General features: G+C 45.8%; 1 protein-coding gene across 3 annotated transcripts in view; it reads left to right on the top strand.

The window, feature by feature from the left end:
- Positions 1–25,244, top strand: part of LOC135050113 (ephrin type-A receptor 6) — a 1,497,116-nt gene that overhangs the window by 1,208,503 nt on the left and 263,369 nt on the right. For all 3 annotated transcript variants that reach the window (XM_063956287.1, XM_063956286.1, XM_063956285.1), the window contains one exon: positions 13,328–13,513. In XM_063956287.1, coding sequence (XP_063812357.1) covers positions 13,328–13,513 — 186 coding nt within the window. The remainder of the gene's footprint in view (positions 1–13,327; positions 13,514–25,244) is intronic.

Below are 25,244 nucleotides of genomic sequence, written 5' to 3'. Positions count from 1 at the left end.
CCCTCAGTGACCGGAGTATGAAGTGTGCTGAGAGCAATGGCGCACAGCTGCAGTGCTGTGCGCTACCTTATTGAAGACAGGAACGTCTTCTGCCGCCGATTTTTCCGGACCTCTTCGCTCTTCTGGCTCTGTAAGGGGGCCGGCGGCGCGGCTCCGGGACCCATCCAGGCTGGGCCTGTGATCGTCCCTCTGGAGCTAATGTCCAGTAGCCAAGAAGCCCAATCCACTCTGCACTCAGGTGAGTTCGCTTCTTCTCCCCTTAGTCCCTCGATGCAGTGAGCCTGTTGCCAGCAGGTCTCACTGAAAATAACAAACCTAAACTAAAACTTTCACTAAGAAGCTCAGGAGAGCCCCTAGTGTGCACCCTTCTCGTCGGGCACAGAAATCTAACTGAGGCTTGGAGGAGGGTCATAGGGGGAGGAGCCAGTGCACACCAGTTAGTCCTAAAGCTTTCTTTAGATGTGCCCAGTCTCCTGCGGAGCCGCTATTCCCCATGGTCCTTACGGAGTCCCCAGCATCCACTTAGGATGTTAGAGAAATATATATATACCATAGATGAATGCGGCTCCCAGACAGTAAACACAGCTTAGGCCATGGCTAGCGTATGAACATTTCACACTGTCCCCAATTCTCAGTCCCCTTCCATTGCACATTTCTCTTTGTGTTGATTTCCTATTTGCTTGACCTTTCAATACCACTCTGTGCTACTATACATGTATAATTTGGAAAAACCCGGTGTGGATCATTAGATCGACAGTGTCTAGGTCGACAATGTTTACGTCAACCACTATAGGTCGACAGGGTTGGAAGGTCGACAGGGCTTCTAGGTCGACATGTGCTAGGTCGACAGGTCAAAAGGTTGACATGAGTTGTTGGGGCGAGTTTGTGTCATTTTTTGCGTACAGTGACCAGAAACCCCAATTAGTGCACCGTGTCCTTTCACATGGCTTGCTTCGCTCACCATGCTTCGGGCAAGGTGCCCACTTTAACAAAATACTTTGTTTAAATATAATTGATAACGTGTTCAGTTACATGTTAATAAATCATAATTTGTTTGACTCTTCCCTGGACTTTCAACTGTACATCATTTTGCATACTAGATATGCTTACTTGCATTGTTGTTGCCTGCATAACCGTAAATCAGGTTCAAATTTGTTTTTCAAAGAGTCGGCATGGGAAGGGGGGGGGCACCAACATTTATCTTGCCTCCGGGCAACTGTGACGAACTTACGCCACTGCACACCACTAGTATGATAATGCAGCAGGGGGCGTCATGCCACTAATATGGTAATGCAGCAGGGGGCATCACGCCACTAATATGGTAATGCAGCAGGGGGCGTCATGCCACTAATATGGTAATGCAGCAGCAGGCATCACGCCACTAATATGGTAAAGCAGCAGGGGGCGTCATGCCACTAATATGGTAATGCAGCAGGGGGCGTCATGCCACTAATATGGTAATGCAGCAGGGGGTATCACACCACTAATATGATAATGCAGCAGGGTGTATCACACCACTAATATGGTAATGCAGCAGGGGGTATCACACCACTAATATGGTAATGCAGCAGGGGGCGTCACGCCACTAATAGGATAATGCAGCAGGGGGTATCACACCACTAATATGGTAAGGCAGCAGGGGGCGTCATGCCACTAATATGGTAATGCAGCAGGGGGCATCACGCCACTAATATGGTAATGCATACTAGATATGCTTACTTGCATTGTTGTTGCCTGCATAACCGTAAATCAGGTTCAAATTTGTTTTTCAAATAGTCGGCATGGGAAGGGGGGGGGGGGGCACCAACATTTATCTTGCCTCCGGGCAACTGTGACGAACTTACGCCACTGCACACCACTAATATGATAATGCAGCAGGGGGCGTCATGCCACTAATATGGTAATGCAGCAGGGGGCATCACGCCACTAATATGGTAATGCAGCAGGGGGCGTCATGCCACTAATATGGTAATGCAGCAGGGGGCGTCATGCCACTAATATGGTAATGCAGCAGGGGGTATCACACCACTAATATGATAATGAAGCAGGGTGTATCACACCACTAATATGGTAATGCAGCAGGGGGTATCACACCACTAATATGGTTATGCAGCAGGGGGCGTCACGCCACTAATAGGATAATGCAGCAGGGGGTATCACACCACTAATATGGTAAGGCAGCAGGGGGCGTCATGCCACTAATATGGTAATGCAGCAGGGGGCATCACGCCACTAATATGGTAATGCAGCAGGAGGCATCACGCCACTAATATGGTAATGCAACAGGGGGTATCACGCCACTAATATGGTAAGGCAGCAGGGGGCGTCATGCCACTAATATGGTAATGCAGCAGGGGGCGTCACACCACTAATATGGTAATGCAGCAGGGGGCGTCACGCCACTAATAGGATAATGCAGCAGGGGGTATCACACCACTAAAATGGTAAGGCAGCAGGGGGCGTCACGCCACTAATATGATAATGCAGCAGGGAGTGTCATGCCTCCTGCTCGTATTAGTGATTTGAGGTGCGTCCTAGTACGCAGCATCAAATCACCTGCAACACCAAGCTGCTACTGTATCTCTCTCCAAGTTCCCCAATTACATACATACAGATGGAGCCGGTCTCATCTAGTGCAGCTCCATCGCACACGTGCACTCCCAGCGTGACTAGGCGATCCGTTCACCTAGCCCTACCGTGAGTGCACAGAGACGCTCTCCCATTCTAGTATATGGGGTGCTTCTCCATCACGGATGCGTGCGCACCCCCACGGATGGAGACACTTCTCGGCGCTAGGCACAGACGGAGCCACGATTACCGTGGCTCCATCTGTACATGAATTATTATATATTTTTCATCAGAAACAAATCTCCAATAAAAACAAGGTCCCTGAAGAGAGGAATGCGCAAATATGGTTATTATCATCATAATAAGCCACATGCTGGGCTTATCCCATAGTGTTATATCAAATACCGGTGTAATATTCATGAATAGGTTAGGTCTGTGTTTAACTGAGATGAGCATGCACAGATATATACTTAGACCTAGTAATATGGATCTAAGGGGAAATCACTTTGATATTACTGGTGCCAGGAAATATATTTATCATTTTGAAATATTACAAACAGTATGAAGTATTTCTCTGTCTGATCTGGCATGAATATTATTCTATCCTTCAAAAAAATATATTGTATATGATTATTTTTGCATCACGTAATTCCAGGAAGATTATTTAGTTTTCTACTGTAAGCTTAGGGGACAGTCAAAGTGGCAATGAGGGTGGTGTTCTAAAAGTGTGACATATAGGCGTAGTCAAGATAATGTACTTTACCATGGTGGTCATTCCAAGTTGTTCGCTCTCTAGCAGTTTTTAGCAGCCGTGCAAACGTTATGCCACCTCCCTCTGGAAGTGTATTTTAGCTTAGCAGAAGTGCGAACGAAAGGATTGCAGAGAGGCTACAAAATAATTCTGTGCAGTTTCAGAGTAGCTCAAAACCTACTCAGCGTTCGCGATGACTTCAGACTGTTCAGTTCCTGTTTTGACCTCACAAACACGCCCTGCGTTCGCCCAGCCACGCCTGCGTTTTCCCTGGCACGCCTGCGTTTTTTCGAACACTCCTTGAAAACGGTCAGTTGACACCCAGAAATGCCCACTTCATGTCAATCACTCTGCGGCCAGCAGTGCGACTGAAAAGCTTCGCTAGACCATGTGTGAAACTACATCGTTCGTTGTAATAGTATGTTGCGCCGCATGCGCAGATGTGCCGTTTTTTGCCTCATCGCTGCACAGCGAACAAATGCAGCTAGCGATCAACTCAGAATGACCACCCATATACCATATACTGTATGCGACACAAACCAAACTTGTGAACAAGCTATTGTATACAGTCCTCCAAACAATTTTAATTCTAGATTAGTAGCCAAGGATGGTGCTATATGAGGACATGGTGTACAATTACAACCCCCATTGTTTCACTTTAGATATCTTATAGCTTAAAAAAAAAAGAATTTAATGCTCAGCAAAGATTTTAATATTCAAAATAACTTTAATTTTTCCATTATGTTTTTCATGTTCTAAAAAAGAATAAAGAAGAATTCAATGAACATTAAAGCTTTGAATCAAACAGAGTGATTTAAGTGCTACTTATCGCACTATCATTGTATCACTAATTGACTTGTTTTCTCACTCCTTGTTATTATTTCTCTCCTTTATCTACCGATTTCACGTTCCTCACAAGTCTAAGCAGCCGTGCGTTTGTGTACTACAGTATAAATAATCAGCAGTACAGGAAGATTGTTTTTGATCATTGGCACTAAATGTACCAGACATTAAAGTTGTACTATGCAGACCATCCGAAGTCCTATTTTGCATATTCTTTTCTTTACCTATTGGTACACTAATAATATATCACTCTTCTCCAAACATTCCCAGATGTATATTGATTTTCTGCAATATTGTATACTTTACTTAAATATTGTATGCTTCATCAGGGATAACGTTTAAAAATGGATTTATGTAACTTCTGAAATTCTTAATATTATTAACAGTGCAAAACTCATGTTGGGGGAATTATGCATCTGCAGGACCTATTCTACGCATGTGCAGAACAGGTCATGTATGATTGCTCGCAGTCCCCCCTCAGCAGCAACGTGATTGACATGCTGCTGTGTTTGGGAAATGGAGTGGGGTTGGCGACCGGGACCGTTCTACAAAACGTGGGTGCGCCACCCCCTTTTGTAAGGCATGCCGAGCCCAGGGTCTATGTCGTCGGACACAGAATTCCTGGACACAGATGATCTGTTCCAACAGGCAGTCTGTGTAAGCTTTGGCTTGTGCAAACTGTCCAAGGGCTGCAATTAGTCGCGATGCAGATCAGATGCTGGGTCTTTGGATGCAGCACACGAGTTGCAGATGCTGGCAGGAGTCATCTTTTCCCTACAGATGCCTCCTGCTGCATTGCATTTAGGGGGTCATTCTGACCCGATCGCTCGCTGCAGTTTGTCGCAGTGCAGCAATCGGGTCGGAACTGCGCATGCGCCGGCACCGCAGAGCGCCAGCGCATGGCAGTCGTCGTTGCCTAGCAGAGGCGGTCGCTGGGCGGGAGGGGGGGGCTGGATGGCGGCATGAAGCCGCCGTTTAGGGGACGTGGTCCAGCCAATGCAGGCGTGGCCGGACCGTTGGTGGGGGGGGGGGCCGCGGCGGCTGCGTGACGTTTCACGCAGCCACTGCGGCCAGCGGCAGTGAAGAACAACTCCAGTCCAGCCGCAGGAGCTGCGCTGGCCGGGAGTTACTCCAGAAATACAAAAGCATTGCCGCTGTGCGATGCTTTTGTAGTTGAGCGGGGGGGGGGGGGGGGGGGCATCACTGACATGAGGGGCTGGGCATCCCCCCACATGTCAGGGAAGGTGATCGTAGCTGTGCTAAATTTAGTACTGCTACGATCAACTCGGAATGACCCCCTTAGTTGTTCCAATCCAAATTTCAGGGTTCGGGTTAGGCACCACTGGGAAGAGGTTAGGTTTCGGCAGTATGTTTTTGCTGGTGGGTGCTCAGCCTGCTCACGGCACGTAGTACAAACCAGTATACAAGTGCAGTAATTACATATACGCAGTAACTGCATCAGTTATTGTCTGGCAATCACAACATAGATCCTGCCTATTCTATTTGCCAACGTGTTAGAATGAAACGTGATTTGAAGTAAAATTCCAAGTTAACTAAATAGCATCACAGCTCTGTTTATATGGAAACATTCTTTCTGTGTACAGCGATCTGGATTACTACAGCAAAAATAGCGGGCATATAAATCTGCATCAGCGGCCTAACCTATGTACATATATTTCATACAATAACCAGGCATCCTCCTCCTTTGGAAAAAAATCCGTGAGGGACGGTCCCATATAAACAAAGCTGTGATGCTATTTCATTAACTTTGATACAAACCACACTTGGTTTAATTTTAACACGTTAACAAATACAATGAGCTGAGGATCTGTGTTGTAATTGCCAAATAATAACTGGTGCAGTTATAACATATATAATAATTATTACATACATAATCTCAATTATGAGATACAGTATGTATATATGTATGTGTGTGTGTGTATATATATATATATATATATCTTTATTATTATTTTTTGCCAATGAATGAATGTGTAACGCCCACAAACACATAACATTTACGGTGCCGAAAACTTAAACTAAATTGTGGGGTGCTAATGTGAATCAGGTTCGGGTGATCAGAGCGGCAGACCTGCTTTACCTCTCAGACACAATGACAACACAAACATATGCAGGATACAACTCCATTTTATTATCCTAACAAAATTACAAGTGGCAGGTAAACAGGAAACAGGCGCACAATTGAAGCAGGCTGGTTATGGCTTCTAAATAACAGTCTCAAGTAACCAGCGTTAGCAATACAGGTAGCAGGTAAGCAAGTAACTGGTGCACAATTGAAGCAGGCTGGTTATGGCTTCTAAATAATAGTCTCAGGTAACCAGCGTCAGCAATACAGGTAGCAGGTAAGCAGGAACTTGTGCACGATTAAAGCAGGCTGGTTATGGCTATTAAACGACAGTCTCAGGTAACCAGCGTTAGCAATACAAGTAGCAGGTAAGCAGGTAACTTGTGCACAATTAAAGCAGGCTGGTTATGGCTACTAAACAACAGTCTCAGGTAACCAGCGTCAGCAATACAGGTAGCAGGTAAGCAGGAACTTGTGCACGATTAAAGCAGGCTGGTTATGGCTATTAAACGACAGTCTCAGGTAACCAGCGTTAGCAATACAAGTAGCAGGTCAGCAGGTAACTTGTGCACAATTAAAGCAGGCTGGTTATGGCTACTAAACAACAGTCTCAGGTAACCAGCGTCAGCAATACAGGTAGCAGGTAAGCAGGAACTTGTGCACGATTAAAGCAGGCTGGTTATGGCTATTAAACGACAGTCTCAGGTAACCAGCGTTAGCAATACAAGTAGCAGGTAAGCAGGTAACTTGTGCACAATTAAAGCAGGCTGGTTATGGCTACTAAACAACAGTCTCAGGTAACCAGCGTCAGCAATACAGGTAGCAGGTAAGCAGGAACTTGTGCACGATTAAAGCAGGCTGGTTATGGCTATTAAACGACAGTCTCAGGTAACCAGCGTTAGCAATACAAGTAGCAGGTAAGCAGGAACTTGTGCACGATTAAAGCAGGCTGGTTATGGCTATTAAACGACAGTCTCAGGTAACCAGCGTTAGCAATACAGGTAGCAGGTAAGCAGGAACTTGTGCACAATTAAAGCAGGCTGGTTATGGCTACTAAACAACAGTCTCAGGTAACCAGCGTCAGCAATACAGGTAGCAGGTAAGCAGGAACTTGTGCACGATTAAAGCCGGCTGGTTATGGCTAATAAACAACAGTCTCAGGTAACCAGCGTTAGCAATACAAGTAGCAGGTCAGCAGGTAACTTGTGCACAATTAAAGCAGGCTGGTTATGGCTACTAAACAACAGTCTCAGGTAACCAGCGTCAGCAATACAGGTAGCAGGTAAGCAGGAACTTGTGCACGATTAAAGCAGGCTGGTTATGGCTATTAAACGACAGTCTCAGGTAACCAGCGTCAGCAATACAAGTAGCAGGTAAGCAGGAACTTGTGCACGATTAAAGCAGGCTGGTTATGGCTATTAAACGACAATCTCAGGTAACCAGCGTTAGCAATACAAGTAGCAGGTAAGCAGGAACTTGTGCACGATTAAAGCAGGCTGGTTATGGCTATTAAACGACAGTCTCAGGTAACCAGCGTTAGCAATACAGGTAGCAGGTAAGCAGGAACTTGTGCACGATTAAAGCAGGCTGGTTATGGCTATTAAACGACAGTCTCAGGTAACCAGCGTTATCAATACAAGTAGCAGGTAAGCAGGTAACTTGTGCACAATTAAAGCAGGCTGGTTATGGCTTGTAAACAACAGTCTCAGGTAACCAGCGTTCCTTAGTAGCGGATAAATGCATTAACATTAGCTTTCACACTGCTGGGCGGAGCTTGCATAAAAAAGAACTATCAGTACCAGCATTCCTTAATAGCAGATAAATGCATTAACATTAGCTTTCACACTGCTGGGCGGAGCTTGCATAAAAAGAACTATCAGTACCAGCATTCCTTAATAGCAGATAAATGCATTAACATTAGCTTTCACACTGCTGGGCGGAACTTGCAATAAAAGAACTATCAGTACCAGCATTCCTTAATAGCAGATAAATGCATTAACATTAGCTTTCACACTGCTGGGCGGAGCTTGCATAAAAAAGAACTATCAGTACCAGCATTCCTTAATAGCAGACAAATGCATTAACATTAGCTTTCACACTGCTGGGCGGAGCTTGCATAAAAAGAACTACAGTACCAGCATTCCTTAATAGCAGATTAATGCATTAACATTAGCTTTCACACTGCTGGGCGGAGCTTGCAATAAAAGAACTATCAGTACCAGCATTCCTTAATAGCAGATAAATGCATTAACATTAGCTTTCACACTGCTGGGCGGAGCTTGCATAAAAAAGAACTATCAGTACCAGCATTCCTTAATAGCAGATAAATGCATTAACATTAGCTTTCATACTGCTGGGCGGAGCTTGCATAAAAAGAACTATCAGTACCAGCATTCCTTAATAGCAGATAAATGCATTAACATTAGCTTTCACACTGCTGGGCGGAGCTTGCATAAAAATAACTATCAGTACCAGCATTCCTTAATAGCAGATAAATGCATTAACATTAGCTTTCACACTGCTGGGCGGAGCTTGCATAAAAAGAACTATCAGTACCAGCATTCCTTAATAGCAGACAAATGCATTAACATTAGCTTTCACACTGCTGGGCGGAGCTTGCATAAAAAGAACTATCAGTACCAGCATTCCTTAATAGCAGATAAATGCATTAACATTAGCTTTCATACTGCTGGGCGGAGCTTGCATAAAAAGAACTATCAGTACCAGCATTCCTTAATAGCAGATAAATGCATTAACATTAGCTTTCACACTGCTGGGCGGAGCTTGCATAAAAAGAACTATCAGTACCAGCATTCCTTAATAGCAGATAAATGCATTAACATTAGCTTTCACACTGCTGGGCGGAGCTTGCATAAAAAGAACTATCAGTACCAGCATTCCTTAATAGCAGACAAATGCATTAACATTAGCTTTCACACTGCTGGGCGGAGCTTGCATAAAAAGAACTATCAGTACCAGCATTCCTTAATAGCAGACAAATGCATTAACATTAACTTTCACACGGCTGGGCGGAGCTTGCATAAAAAAGAACTATCAGTACCAGCATTCCTTAATAGCAGATAAATGCATTAACATTAGCTTTCACACTGCTGGGCGGAGCTTGCATAAAAAGAACTATCAGTATCAGCATTCCTTAATAGCAGATAAATGCATTAACATTAGCTTTCACACTGCTGGGCGGAGCTTGCATAAAAAGAACTATCAGTATACCCCTCTCACTAACAGAAGGGGTGCCTACTCCGTATTAAATAATGTGTCCCCCAATGCAGAGTTCCCGCAGCGGAAGGGGTTAAATACCGGACACAGGGGATCTTAGGGGTGTCTACACCCTTTACTAATACTATGTCCCCTCTTTGCAGAGTTCAAGCAGCGGAAGGGCTCAACAGGGGCAGAGTTTCTGGCAGCGGAAGGGTTGTTTGCAAGTTCTCACCCATCGCTGCGGCGCTTCTGCCACCTCCGATCCTCCGCATCTTCAGCGTGGCTGTCTGGAGTCTCCCTCCTCAGTCTCCGGTCCGGTCTTCTCCTCTTCAGCTGCCGCCGCGCCGTCTCCGGGTCTTCACTCCTCTTGTGCAGCAGACTCCGGTCCGCGCCGTCATCTCTACGCTGGGGTCTTCTCGGGTCCTCGCCGTACTCCAGCCGCCAGGGGTCCTCGCTGGGGTCTTCTTCCCGGGGTCGTCCTTCGCGGTGCCTGCGCGCTTCTCATCTGCCGCTCCTTGGAATCCAGGGGACGGATGTCATCACTGCTCTGCTGGACGGGCTGCGGTTCCTCCGGCCCAGCGCTCCAGTCTCTCAGCAGCGGCGGCTCTTCTCCGCACTCCATCCCCGCTGGCACTGACGCGGCCAGCTCTTCTCCTCAGGCAGGGTCTCCGGCATTCTTCTGGCACTGGTGCTCCGGTCGCTGGTTCTCCCCTCGGCTTCTTCTCTGCGCAGACAGTCCTCACACACTGGCAGGCGGCTCCTGGGGCTACATGGCGACACCTTCCCCAGGTAATCTTCCCATTCCTCCAGGGCTCCTCTGGCAGCGATCCTCCCAGCGCTGCATACTCCAGTCTTCAGGCTCTGGACACTACATGGCTCCACTTCCCCAGGTACATATTCCCATTCCTCCAGGTCTCTCTCTCTCCTGTGCTGTGAGGCTTCTTTTAAGGGTACTGGTGCTCCTCCACCTCCCCTCTCCTCTATGATGACTGGCTCCCGGGGCCCCAGCAACAGACCACCCCCTGGTCACTCTGCCCTACAACCCAGGGGACCCAATCAGCTGGGGACCTGTTTCCCGGACTTTTTATGTTGCTGGGTAAGAGTTGACAGGACCAGAGAATTGGCGGCAAAATCCCTGTCTCAATCTGACAGGGAACATCACAGTTCAGCCCACGATCTACTCTGGGACTTGTAGTTCCACAATGTAAACATAACAAAAAAAAAATCACAAGGGGATCCCCATGGTGCCATAGCTTCAGGGTATTACAAATGGCTGATGGAGGTCATCCTCACCTCAGTAATACCAGCCAGGTGTACATTCCCAGTGGGAATTTCCTACTGTCATGTGGGCCACTGACCCAGTTTTTGTCGGGACTGCCCTTATTGATTTATGGCTCCCTCAGTCGCACTGCCTCAGAATTGTTCTGCGTGTGTGTCTTCGGGTCGTGGGTGGGAGGACAGCAAAGGTCAGGCGGGTGGACAGCGCAGGGTGGGCAGCCGGGAGGGAGCGCGGTGTGACGTCAGCACGTCACACTGCGGGCAGCAGGGCAGCATATGGCGTGCGGCCGGGAGGGAGCACGGTGACGTCACATCATGAGCTGGCCATTGCTGGATGGACCTGGTGGGATCACCCACGGAATCGGGGCCCATGCTAAGGGGAAAGGGTCAGGGCTAGGCTGCGGGACAGGGGATTAGGGTTAGGCACCACCAGGGGGGAGGGGTGTTAGATTTATGCACTAAGGAGGGAGGGTTAGGGTTAGGCTGCGAGGGGGTGTGGGTTAGGTTTAGGCACCACTGGGGGGGGGGGTTTAGTTTAGGTACTAAGGGGGGAGGGTTAGGGTTAGGCTGTGGGGCAGGTAAGTTAGACTTAGGCACTACTCTGGGGGAGGTTAGGGTCAGAAACAAAGGGGGAAGGTGAGGGTTAGGCTGCGGAACAGGAGGGTTAGGAAGTTGGGGAACAGTCTTACCTCCCCCCTGTTGGGATTTCAACTATTGGGATTCCGACGTCGGTATTCTGACTGTCGGCATCCCATCTGCTGGCAAATCATACTGAACGGTCCCCAACCCCACTCCCTTTCCCAAATGCCGCAGCATGTCAACCATGCGGGGACTGCGAGTAATCATACATGACCTGTTCTGCACATACACAAATCCCCCACCATGAGTTTTGCATACGAATCTGAATAAAGTCCAAAGTTGCTGTATGAAAATATTTTTAGGAAGAAAGTTTAGTGCAGCGCCGTAAATAGTAAGAAATTCAGAAGTTAAATAAATCCATTTTTAAAAGTTATCCCTAATGAAACATACAATATTTAAGTAAAGTATACAGTATTGCAGTAAATCAATATACATCTGGGAATATTTGGAGAAGAGTGATATTTTATTAGTGTACCAATAGATAAAGTAAAGTATATGCAAAATAGGACTTAGGATGATCTGCATAGTACAACTTTAATGTCTGGTACATTTAGTGGCAATGATCAAAACAATCTTCCTGTACTGCTGATTATTTATACTGGAGTACACAAACGCACGGCTGCTTAATCTTGTGAAGTACGTGAAATCGGTATTTGAAGGAGAGAAATAATAACACTGACGGGGATATTCAATTAGCCCTGAAGAGACATCGGGAGTAACCTCCCCCCCCCCCCCTTCCCGATGTTTCTTTGGGTGTTGCAGTTGGGCTATTCGATTAGCTCGTCCGTTAGAAAGGGCATTTACACCCGTAAACACACAGGTTTCATCCGAAAACAAGGCTGTTATCAGGGACTTTGCTTCGCCTGCTGGAGGCAGGTAAATCAAAATCCCTGATAAGCTCTAGAATGCGCCAGCTTATTGGGGCTAATTAGATAGCCCCCCTGCGATAATTTTACACCCGCAGTCGCTGCGAGTAAGTGAAAGAATGAGTCAATTAGTGATACAATGATAGTGCGATAAGTAGTGCTTAGATCACTCTGTTTGATTCAAAGCTTTAATGTTCATTTGAATTCTTCTGTATTCTATATTAGAAGATGAAAAACATAATGGGGGAGATTCAAATGTTAGAGAAGTCAGTTGGGTGTCTGTTTTCTCCTATCTAATAGACAGGGAAAAACAGACACCCAACCGACTTTTCAAACATTTGAATCTCCCCCAATGTTTCCCAACTTGCTCTGGTACCCACTGTCCAACATTGTATACCTGTAGTTAAACAAAAGGTGAGATGGAAACATTGGTGCATATTTATCTAACAGTGAAATGCCCAATTGCCAGGTGAAAATGGATATTTTGATGCATTTCATCCAGTATACTAAAGGGTTACTTGCAATAGCATGTCCTACTGACCATTTAACAAATTATGCAGTGGTGCATGTACTGTACCACCACCATTTGTATTGTTATTTCCATCTCCGAGTGGCAGTAACAGATGAAATTTTTTTTTAATGTTCAGTGTTCTCTAAACATGTTTATTAGAATATTTTGTATGTATTTTTTTTTCAGTAGTGGAGCTGAAAGACCATTTGTCAGCATTACATATTACTGTTTTATTGTTTTGTGACTTGCTTTCTATTAGATACTATCAATAATAACCACTTGTAACAATATATCTTCTATTTCATTAATACAAAAGTAAAGTGGAAGTAGCAATTTGCATTTCTTGTACTGTACAGTTGAGTATAACAGGATGAAAGGATAATATTATTCTCGATGCAGGGAGATGTGTGTGGTATTCCTGACATACAGTGTAAATAATACGAGTAGAATATGATTTCTCATTGTTACTGTGTTTGGAGCAGACATGAGAAATGTTATGAACGCAGGCTGTACAATTTACACCACGATATGAGTGCTATTTATATTAATACCAAGTTATCTTTTAGGGGAATTTGGAGAGGTGTGCAGTGGAAGATTGAAGATTCCTACAAAGAAGGAAATCCCAGTGGCCATTAAAACTCTAAAAGGAGGTTATATGGACAGGCAGCGGAGAGATTTTCTCCGAGAAGCAAGTATCATGGGACAGTTTGATCATCCAAATATCATCCGGCTTGAAGGTGTTGTTACAAAAAGTAAGTTTTTAGTTTCCTGCTAATGTTTGTGTTGACAAGAATCTTCCTTCCCACAATGTAGCACTGTTTAACAAGTCTTTTACTGGTAGTGGACACAAACACTGCAATACAAGCTCCTCAGTTCTCCAAACAACTCTAAAACTGGATTTGCAGCCACTAATAGGCCGGATAACCGGCTACAAATTTTATGCCTTTGCTACTTTTTTTTTTTTTGTTTGACAATAATTGCATGTAAATGACAACAGGGTGGAACTTACAGTATGTTTACAAATGCCCACATACCAGTATTTTTACATATGACCACCTACCCTGTGGATGGGAGTGGTGGCCATGGCACGGCAGTTTGAATGCTCCATTTACTCATGTAAAGGGCTTGGGGATCAACGGAGTGACCGCTTTGCCCTAAGGGGGGTCTGCTGGTTGCATAACGTTAATTAGTTTGTAACAAAAAAAAAAACTACTGGGTAGCTTTAAAAAATGTGCAGCCTTACACCTTACACTAGTGACCCTCAATGGGAAACACAATCATTTTAAAGGAGAAAAGAGGGCAAGTGGTTCATTCCTCACTGCAACCGTAAGTGCCGGTGTATATTGAACTGATGTGTTGCATACCCATAGTAAATACCTTTTTTTTAAACACCAATTGGGTTGGGGCTTACAGTAACTATGAAATACAGTTAATATAACACCTACCACACTTTAGAACATTAATAATAAACTGTGTCCCTCCCACTCTGTCCTGTGCTTTCTGCTAATATACCCATGGGATTATTTAACATTTTCTGTATATCGTGGTCCTGTAACATAAATCTTGTAAAGATGTATGCTTACACACCTATCCTTTGACGCCATATGGTACGGCCTAGTATGGCTTAGATGCTCCGCCACGGATAGCGTTTCTTGTGGTGCCACACTGTTTACGCAATTTTGTGTCTTCAGGGAACATGTACTAAGCAGTGATAAAAGTGAAGAAGTGAGCCAGTGGAGAAGTTGTCCATGGCAACCAATCAGCACTGACGTAACATTTCTAATTTGCATACTATACAATTGTATGGAGCAGCTGATTGGTTGTCATGGGAAATTTCTCCACTGACTCACTTCTCCACTTTTATCACTGCTTAGTACATGTCCCCCTTAGTCACATAAAATTCTCATGTAGTGTACTAGGTATTTAGGATTAGTAATTTTTTAATGCAAAGAAATTCGTTTAAAGGGACTGATTTGGAGTCAGATGTAGCTTCGCCTGTGTCTGCTCCTTTTGCCAGTGGCATGTCTGTGCTACAAAGCCCTTCCCCGGTGTACATCCATGTGTCTGAATGTGCAGAGACGCCCCCAGCTCATCTATATACAGTACGCTAAAATTAGAGATGAGCGGGTTCGGTTTCTTTGAATCCGAACCCGCACGAACTTCACTTTTTTTTTCACGGGTCCGAGCGACTCGGATCTTCCCGCCTTGCTCGGTTAACCCGAGCGCGCCCGAACGTCATCATGACGCTGTCGGATTCTCGCGAGACTCGGATTCTATATAAGGAGCCGCGCGTCGCCGCCATTTTCACACGTGCATTGAGATTGATAGGGAGAGGACGTGGCTGGCGTCCTCTCCATTTAGATTAGATTTAGAAGAGAGAGAGAGAGAGAGAGAGAGATTGCTGTGATACTGTAGATTAGAAGAGAGTGCAGACAGAGTTTAGTGACTGACGACCACAGTGACCAGTGACCACCAGAGACAGTGCAGTTGTTTGTTTTATTTAATATATCCGTTCTCTGCCTGAAAAAAACGATACACAGTCACACAGTGACTCAGTCTGTGTGCACTGCTCAGCCCAGTGTGCTGCACATCAATGTATTGTATATAAAGCTTATAATTGTGGGGGAGACTGGGGAGCACTGCAGGTTGTTATAGCAGGAGCCAGGAGTACATGATAAATAATATTATATTAAAATTAAATAGTGCACACTTTTGCTGCAGGAGTGCCACTGCCAGTGTGACTAGTGGTGACCAGTGCCTGACCACCAGTATATTAGTAGTATTGTATACTATCTCTTTATCAACCAGTCTATATTAGCAGCAGACACAGTACAGTGCGGTAGTTTACGGCTGTGGCTACCTCTGTGTCGGCACTCGGCAGGCAGTCCGTCCATCCATAATTGTATTATAATATATACCACCTAACCGTGGTTTTTTTTTCATTCTTTATACCGTCGTCATACTAGTTGTTACGAGTATACTACTATCTCTTTATCAACCAGTGTACAGTGCGGTAGTTCACGGCTGTGGCTACCTCTGTGTCGGCACTCGGCAGGCAGTCCGTCCAACCATAATTGTATTATATACCACCTAACCGTGGTTTTTTTTTCATTCTTTATACCGTCGTCATACTAGTTGTTACGAGTATACTACTATCTCTTTATCAACCAGTGTACAGTGCGGTAGTTCACGGCTGTGGCTACCTCTGTGTCGGCACTCGGCAGGCAGTCCGTCCATCCATAATTGTATTATAATATATACCACCTAACCGTGGTTTTTTTTTCATTCTTTATACCGTCGTCATACTAGTTGTTACGAGTATACTACTATCTCTTTATCAACCAGTGTACAGTGCGGTAGTTCACGGCTGTGGCTACCTCTGTGTCGGCACTCGGCAGGCAGTCCGTCCAACCATAATTGTATTATAATATATACCACCTAACCGTGGTTTTTTTTTCATTCTTTATACCGTCGTCATACTAGTTGTTATGAGTATACTACTATCTCTTTATCAACCAGTGTACAGTGCGGTAGTTCACGGCTGTGGCTACCTCTGTGTCGGCACTCGGCAGGCAGTCCGTCCAACCATAATTGTATTATATACCACCTAACCGTGGTTTTTTTTTTCATTCTTTATACCGTCGTCATACTAGTTGTTACGAGTATACTACTATCTCTTTATCAACCAGTGTACAGTGCGGTAGTTCACGGCTGTGGCTACCTCTGTGTCGGCACTCGGCAGGCAGTCCGTCCAACCATAATTGTATTATAATATATACCACCTAACCGTGGTTTTTTTTTCATTCTTTATACCGTCGTCATACTAGTTGTTACGAGTATACTACTATCTCTTTATCAACCAGTGTACAGTGCGGTAGTTCACGGCTGTGGCTACCTCTGTGTCGGCACTCGGCAGGCAGTCCGTCCAACCATAATTGTATTATATACCACCTAACCGTGGTTTTTTTTTCATTCTTTATACCGTCGTCATACTAGTTGTTACGAGTATACTACTATCTCTTTATCAACCAGTGTACAGTGCGGTAGTTCACGGCTGTGGCTACCTCTGTGTCGGCACTCGGCAGGCAGTCCGTCCATCCATAATTGTATTATAATATATACCACCTAACCGTGGTTTTTTTTTCATTCTTTATACCGTCGTCATACTAGTTGTTACGAGTATACTACTATCTCTTTATCAACCAGTGTACAGTGCGGTAGTTCACGGCTGTGGCTACCTCTGTGTCGGCACTCGGCAGGCAGTCCGTCCAACCATAATTGTATTATAATATATACCACCTAACCGTGGTTTTTTTTTCATTCTTTATACCGTCGTCATACTAGTTGTTACGAGTATACTACTATCTCTTTATCAACCAGTGTACAGTGCGGTAGTTCACGGCTGTGGCTACCTCTGTGTCGGCACTCGGCAGGCAGTCCGTCCAACCATAATTGTATTATATACCACCTAACCGTGGTTTTTTTTTCATTCTTTATACCGTCGTCATACTAGTTGTTACGAGTATACTACTATCTCTTTATCAACCAGTGTACAGTGCGGTAGTTCACGGCTGTGGCTACCTCTGTGTCGGCACTCGGCAGGCAGTCCGTCCAACCATAATTGTATTATAATATATACCACCTAACCGTGGTTTTTTTTTCATTCTTTATACCGTCGTCATACTAGTTGTTACGAGTATACTACTATCTCTTTATCAACCAGTGTACAGTGCGGTAGTTCACGGCTGTGGCTACCTCTGTGTCGGCACTCGGCAGGCAGTCCGTCCATCCATAATTGTATTATAATATATACCACCTAACCGTGGTTTTTTTTTCATTCTTTATACCGTCGTCATACTAGTTGTTACGAGTATACTACTATCTCTTTATCAACCAGTGTACAGTGCGGTAGTTCACGGCTGTGGCTACCTCTGTGTCGGCACTCGGCAGGCAGTCCGTCCAACCATAATTGTATTATAATATATACCACCTAACCGTGGTTTTTTTTTCATTCTTTATACCGTCGTCATACTAGTTGTTACGAGTATACTACTATCTCTTTATCAACCAGTGTACAGTGCGGTAGTTCACGGCTGTGGCTACCTCTGTGTCGGCACTCGGCAGGCAGTCCATCCAACCATAATTGTATTATAATATATACCACCTAACCGTGGTTTTTTTTTCATTCTTTATACCGTCGTCATACTAGTTGTTACGAGTATACTACTATCTCTTTATCAACCAGTGTACAGTGCGGTAGTTCACGGCTGTGGCTACCTCTGTGTCGGCACTCGGCAGGCAGTCCGTCCAACCATAATTGTATTATATACCACCTAACCGTGGTTTTTTTTTCATTCTTTATACCGTCGTCATACTAGTTGTTACGAGTATACTACTATCTCTTTATCAACCAGTGTACAGTGCGGTAGTTCACGGCTGTGGCTACCTCTGTGTCGGCACTCGGCAGGCAGTCCGTCCAACCATAATTGTATTATAATATATACCACCTAACCGTGGTTTTTTTTTCATTCTTTATACCGTCGTCATACTAGTTGTTACGAGTATACTACTATCTCTTTATCAACCAGTGTACAGTGCGGTAGTTCACGGCTGTGGCTACCTCTGTGTCGGCACTCGGCAGGCAGTCCGTCCAACCATAATTGTATTATAATATATACCACCTAACCGTGGTTTTTTTTTCATTCTTTATACCGTCATCATACTAGTTGTTACGAGTATACTACTATCTCTTTATCAACCAGTGTACAGTGCGGTAGTTCACGGCTGTGGCTACCTCTGTGTCGGCACTCGGCAGGCAGTCCGTCCATCCATAATTGTATTATATACCACCTAACCGTGGTTTTTTTATACCACCTAACCGTGGCAGTCCGTCCATAATTGTATACTAGTATCCAATCCATCCATCTCCATTGTTTACCTGAGGTGCCTTTTAGTTCTGCCTATAAAATATGGAGAACAAAAAAGTTGAGGTTCCAAAATTAGGGAAAGATCAAGATCCACTTCCACCTCGTGCTGAAGCTGCTGCCACTAGTCATGGCCGAGACGATGAAATGCCAGCAACGTCGTCTGCCAAGGCCGATGCCCAATGTCATAGTACAGAGCATGTCAAATCCAAAACACCAAATATCAGAAAAAAAAGGACTCCAAAACCTAAAATAAAATTGTCGGAGGAGAAGCGTAAACTTGCCAATATGCCATTTACCACACGGAGTGGCAAGGAACGGCTGAGGCCCTGGCCTATGTTCATGGCTAGTGGTTCAGCTTCACATGAGGATGGAAGCACTCAGCCTCTCGCTAGAAAACTGAAAAGACTCAAGCTGGCAAAAGCACCGCAAAGAACTGTGCGTTCTTTGAAATCCCAAATCCACAAGGAGAGTCCAATTGTGTCGTTTGCGATGCCTGACCTTCCCAACACTGGACGTGAAGAGCATGCGCCTTCCACTATTTGCATGCCCCCTGCAAGTGCTGGAAGGAGCACCCGCAGTCCAGTTCCTGATAGTCAGATTGAAGATGTCAGTGTTGAAGTACACCAGGATGAGGAGGATATGGGTGTTGCTGGCGCTGGGGAGGAAATTGACCAGGAGGATTCTGATGGTGAGGTGGTTTGTTTAAGTCAGGCACCCGGGGAGACACCTGTTGTCCGTGGGAGGAATATGGCCGTTGACATGCCAGGTGAAAATACCAAAAAAATCAGCTCTTCGGTGTGGAGGTATTTCACCAGAAATGCGGACAACAGGTGTCAAGCCGTGTGTTCCCTTTGTCAAGCTGTAATAAGTAGGGGTAAGGACGTTAACCACCTCGGAACATCCTCCCTTATACGTCACCTGCAGCGCATTCATAATAAGTCAGTGACAAGTTCAAAAACTTTGGGTGACAGCGGAAGCAGTCCACTGACCAGTAAATCCCTTCCTCTTGTAACCAAGCTCACGCAAACCACCCCACCAACTCCCTCAGTGTCAATTTCCTCCTTCCCCAGGAATGCCAATAGTCCTGCAGGCCATGTCACTGGCAAGTCTGACGAGTCCTCTCCTGCCTGGGATTCCTCCGATGCATCCTTGCGTGTAACGCCTACTGCTGCTGGCGCTGCTGTTGTTGCCGCTGGGAGTCGATGGTCATCCCAGAGGGGAAGTCGTAAGCCCACTTGTACTACTTCCAGTAAGCAATTGACTGTTCAACAGTCCTTTGCGAGGAAGATGAAATATCACAGCAGTCATCCTACTGCAAAGCGGATAACTGAGTCCTTGACAACTATGTTGGTGTTAGACGTGCGTCCGGTATCCGCCGTTAGTTCACAGGGAACTAGACAATTTATTGAGGCAGTGTGCCCCCGTTACCAAATACCATCTAGGTTCCACTTCTCTAGGCAGGCGATACCGAGAATGTACACGGACGTCAGAAAAAGACTCACCAGTGTCCTAAAAAATGCAGTTGTACCCAATGTCCACTTAACCACGGACATGTGGACAAGTGGAGCAGGGCAGGGTCAGGACTATATGACTGTGACAGCCCACTGGGTAGATGTATGGACTCCCGCCGCAAGAACAGCAGCGGCGGCACCAGTAGCAGCATCTCGCAAACGCCAACTCTTTCCTAGGCAGGCTACGCTTTGTATCACCGCTTTCCAGAATACGCACACAGCTGAAAACCTCTTACGGCAACTGAGGAAGATCATCGCGGAATGGCTTACCCCAATTGGACTCTCCTGTGGATTTGTGGCATCGGACAACGCCAGCAATATTGTGTGTGCATTAAATATGGGCAAATTCCAGCACGTCCCATGTTTTGCACATACCTTGAATTTGGTGGTGCAGAATTTTTTAAAAAACGACAGGGGCGTGCAAGAGATGCTGTCGGTGGCCAGAAAAATTGCGGGACACTTTCGGCGTACAGGCACCACGTACAGAAGACTGGAGCACCACCAAAAACTACTGAACCTGCCCTGCCATCATCTGAAGCAAGAAGTGGTAACGAGGTGGAATTCAACCCTCTATATGCTTCAGAGGTTGGAGGAGCAGCAAAAGGCCATTCAAGCCTATACAATTGAGCACGATATAGGAGATGGAATGCACCTGTCTCAAGTGCAGTGGAGAATGATTTCAACGTTGTGCAAGGTTCTGATGCCCTTTGAACTTGCCACACGTGAAGTCAGTTCAGACACTGCCAGCCTGAGTCAGGTCATTCCCCTCATCAGGCTTTTGCAGAAGAAGCTGGAGGCATTGAAGAAGGAGCTAACACGGAGCGATTCCGCTAGGCATGTGGGACTTGTGGATGCAGCCCTTAATTCGCTTAACAAGGATTCACGGGTGGTCAATCTGTTGAAATCAGAGCACTACATTTTGGCCACCGTGCTCGATCCTAGATTTAAAGCCTACCTTGGATCTCTCTTTCCGGCAGACACAGGTCTGCTGGGGTTGAAAGACCTGCTGGTGACAAAATTGTCAAGTCAAGCGGAACGCGACCTGTCAACATCTCCTCCTTCACATTCTCCCGCAACTGGGGGTGCGAGGAAAAGGCTCAGAATTCCGAGCCCACCCGCTGGCGGTGATGCAGGGCAGTCTGGAGCGACTGCTGATGCTGACATCTGGTCCGGACTGAAGGACCTGACAACGATTACGGACATGTCGTCTACTGTCACTGCATATGATTCTCTCAACATTGATAGAATGGTGGAGGATTATATGAGTGACCGCATCCAAGTAGGCACGTCACACAGTCCGTACTTATACTGGCAGGAAAAAGAGGCAATTTGGAGGCCCTTGCACAAACTGGCTTTATTCTACCTAAGTTGCCCTCCCACAAGTGTGTACTCCGAAAGAGTGTTTAGTGCCGCCGCTCACCTTGTCAGCAATCGGCGTACGAGGTTACATCCAGAAAATGTGGAGAAGATGATGTTCATTAAAATGAATTATAATCAATTCCTCCGCGGAGACATTGACCAGCAGCAATTGCCTCCACAAAGTACACAGGGAGCTGAGATGGTGGATTCCAGTGGGGACGAATTGATAATCTGTGAGGAGGGGGATGTACACGGTGATATATCGGAGGGTGAAGATGAGGTGGACATCTTGCCTCTGTAGAGCCAGTTTGTGCAAGGAGAGATTAATTGCTTCTTTTTTTGGGGGGGTCCAAACCAACCCGTCATATCAGTCACAGTCGTGTGGCAGACCCTGTCACTGAAATGATGGGTTGGTTAAAGTGTGCATGTCCTGTTTTGTTTATACAACATAAGGGTGGGTGGGAGGGCCCAAGGATAATTCCATCTTGCACCTCTTTTTTCTTTTCTTTTTCTTTGCATCATGTGCTGATTGGGGAGGGTTTTTTGGAAGGGACATCCTGCGTGACACTGCAGTGCCACTCCTAGATGGGCCCGGTGTTTGTGTCGGCCACTAGGGTCGCTAATCTTACTCACACAGCTACCTCATTGCGCCTCTTTTTTTCTTTGCGTCATGTGCTGTTTGGGGAGGGTTTTTTGGAAGGGACATCCTGCGTGACACTGCAGTGCCACTCCTAGATGTGCCCGGTGTTTGTGTCGGCCACTAGGGTCGCTAATCTTACTCACACAGCTACCTCATTGCGCCTCTTTTTTTCTTTGCGTCATGTGCTGTTTGGGGAGGGTTTTTTGGAAGGGACATCCTGCGTGACACTGCAGTGCCACTCCTAGATGTGCCCGGTGTTTGTGTCGGCCACTAGGGTCGCTAATCTTACTCACACAGTCAGCTACCTCATTGCGCCTCTTTTTTTCTTTGCGTCATGTGCTGTTTGGGGAGGGTTTTTTGGAAGGGCCATCCTGCGTGACACTGCAGTGCCACTCCTAGATGGGCCCGGTGTTTGTGTCGGCCACTAGGGTCGCTAATCTTACTCACACAGCTACCTCATTGCGCCTCTTTTTTTCTTTGCGTCATGTGCTGTTTGGGGAGGGTTTTTTGGAAGGGACATCCTGCGTGACACTGCAGTGCCACTCCTAGATGGGCCCGGTGTTTGTGTCGGCCACTAGGGTCGCTTATCTTACTCACACAGCGACCTCGGTGCAAATTTTAGGACTAAAAATAATATTGTGAGGTGTGAGGTATTCAGAATAGACTGAAAATGAGTGTAAATTATGGTTTTTGAGGTTAATAATACTTTGGGATCAAAATGACCCCCAAATTCTATGATTTAAGCTGTTTTTTAGTGTTTTTGGAAAAAAACACCCGAATCCAAAACACACCCGAATCCGACAAAAATAATTCGGTGAGGTTTTGCCAAAACGCGTTCGAACCCAAAACACGGCCGCGGAACCGAACCCAAAACCAAAACACAAAACCCGAAAAATTTCAGGCGCTCATCTCTAGCTAAAATACGGCTTTGTGCGTCTAGAAGCACCATTGAAACCTGCAGGAACCCAATGGCAGGTGCAGTTTCTCTGTCCAAGTATGGTCTCTGATATGATTGTATGAGTGTCTGTATACGCAGACACATCACACCTGCCCATCTCACTCTCATACATGAGATGGACCAGCTCTGTATCTGAATAGCACCCACACAGGAACGCCCAAGACTTTTTCAATGTATTTCTCAATGCGTGGGTTTGAAATTTCAACAGCGACTCTGGGGGTAATTCAGATCTGATCGTAGATGTGCTAAATTTAGCACATCTATGATCATTTACTCAGACATGCGATGGGATGCCCAGCCCAGGGCTAGTCCGCCCCGCATGTTTGGCCCTGTCCCCCTCCCCCGCAAGAGTGAAAAAGCATTGCACAGCGGCGATGCTTTTACATTCTGCGAGTATCTCCCTGCCTGCACAGCTCCTGCGCGCTGCAGGGGGTTACTTGCTGCATTCTGGGTTGCAGCGGCTGCCCCCTCCCGCCCCGAAACTGCCTCTGCCTGTCAATCAGGCAGAGGCGATCGCAGCCCAGAGATGCTGTTAGAAGCTCACTGGGCTCCCGGGGTGCGAGCGCACTCCATAAAGGGATTAGACTACGATCGCTGCTGCTGCAGCAATCCAGTCTGAATGACCCCTTCTGTACAATCAGAACCCATGCGCGGTCTAGACACATGCTAATTTAAAAAAAATCTCACAAATATGTCCAACCTAGTTGTAGAGCGCAACTCCGACACAAAGGCTTAGGATGCATGGCGCAAGGCTTGGCGATACAGCTTGCTTCTGTTTCGGCCTACGTACATACTAATGGCATCGCTGTAATGTTAATGCCATCCCAGCTTGGTGTTAGCCAACGGGAAGCATTGTTAAAAAATATTTATTGACTATAGAAATTAGAGAATTATTTTATTATAATAAACTATTTCACTTATTTTCCACAGTACAGAACTGAAAGCTGAATCTGGGCTTCTAGTGACATGCATACTATTGCGAATAATGATATATAGGAGCCTAGTGAGCACACTGCTGCCAGTACACAGGGTCCATACAGCCTCATTAATAGTGAATATCTCCAGTGTGCAATTCATGCAGACATGTAAATAATGTGAATAAATTATAGAGCTGTGACACAGTAAGTGGAACATATGCTTAATGGTAGGCTGTCTGTTCTGTTACCTGTTTAATGTGCCTTTGTGCCTAAGTGACAGCTGCCCTGTAATATAAAGCTTACGGCTCCTAGGAGCCACTTCTCATGCTGTTGGGTCTCTGAATGCTCTGTAGTGAATCCATCAATGCTTCTTACAGGTGATATAAAATGCAATATCTTTTACTGAGGCATCTGATGGCTGTAAGATATATATGTGCAGTATACGTGAATAGTGCAAGGTCCTTTCTTATATCGCATCTGCAGACTATTGGGGTTATTCAAGTTTGTTAGCAAACCAAAAAAAGCACACTAATAGTGCTTTTATACCGCAATGCCGGGTCAAACTATTGGATACGGGTCCTTCCCGGGTGCGACGCAGCATTGGACCCTTCACACTGCCATCCCGACCTGGCAATATGCCATCGAGGGGCAGGGACAAAGCCGGCATCGGGGTGCGTACAGAGGTGGCACTGAGAGATGAGATCATCTCCGCACCGCCTCTCCCTATGCAGTGCACAGATCCCAGATCGCAATGACCCGGCAAACCTTTCACACTGCACCTGACCAGATATTTAACTGGGGAATAACTTCTTCTCAGATTGAATTACCGTGTCAGGTGACCCGGGAATGGGTCACTAACCCCTTTCACATCGCATATCGACCCGTATCGACCCAACAATATAGCGGGTCAAAACCGGGTTATTTTTGCGATGTAAAAGGGGTTCTATAGGCAAAACCATGTGCACTGCAGGTGGAGCAGATGTAACATGTGCAGAGAGAGTTAGATTTGGGTGGGTTATATTGTTTCTGTGCAGGGTAAATACTGGCTGCTTTAGATTTCAGTTTGAATACACTATTTGATACCAACTCTGCATCATCCCCATAATGCGTCCATTACCTCTGGTGTCATTGTACTGTATGTGTTGGGAAAGCATGTTAAGTTATAATGACC

The sequence above is a fragment of the Pseudophryne corroboree genome, chromosome 2 (assembly GCF_028390025.1).
Source record: "Pseudophryne corroboree isolate aPseCor3 chromosome 2, aPseCor3.hap2, whole genome shotgun sequence".
In the NCBI taxonomy this organism is placed as follows: Eukaryota; Metazoa; Chordata; class Amphibia; order Anura; family Myobatrachidae; genus Pseudophryne; species Pseudophryne corroboree.
The sequence above is the reverse complement of the archived record's forward strand: the minus strand, read 5'-3'. Positions and strand labels throughout refer to the sequence as shown.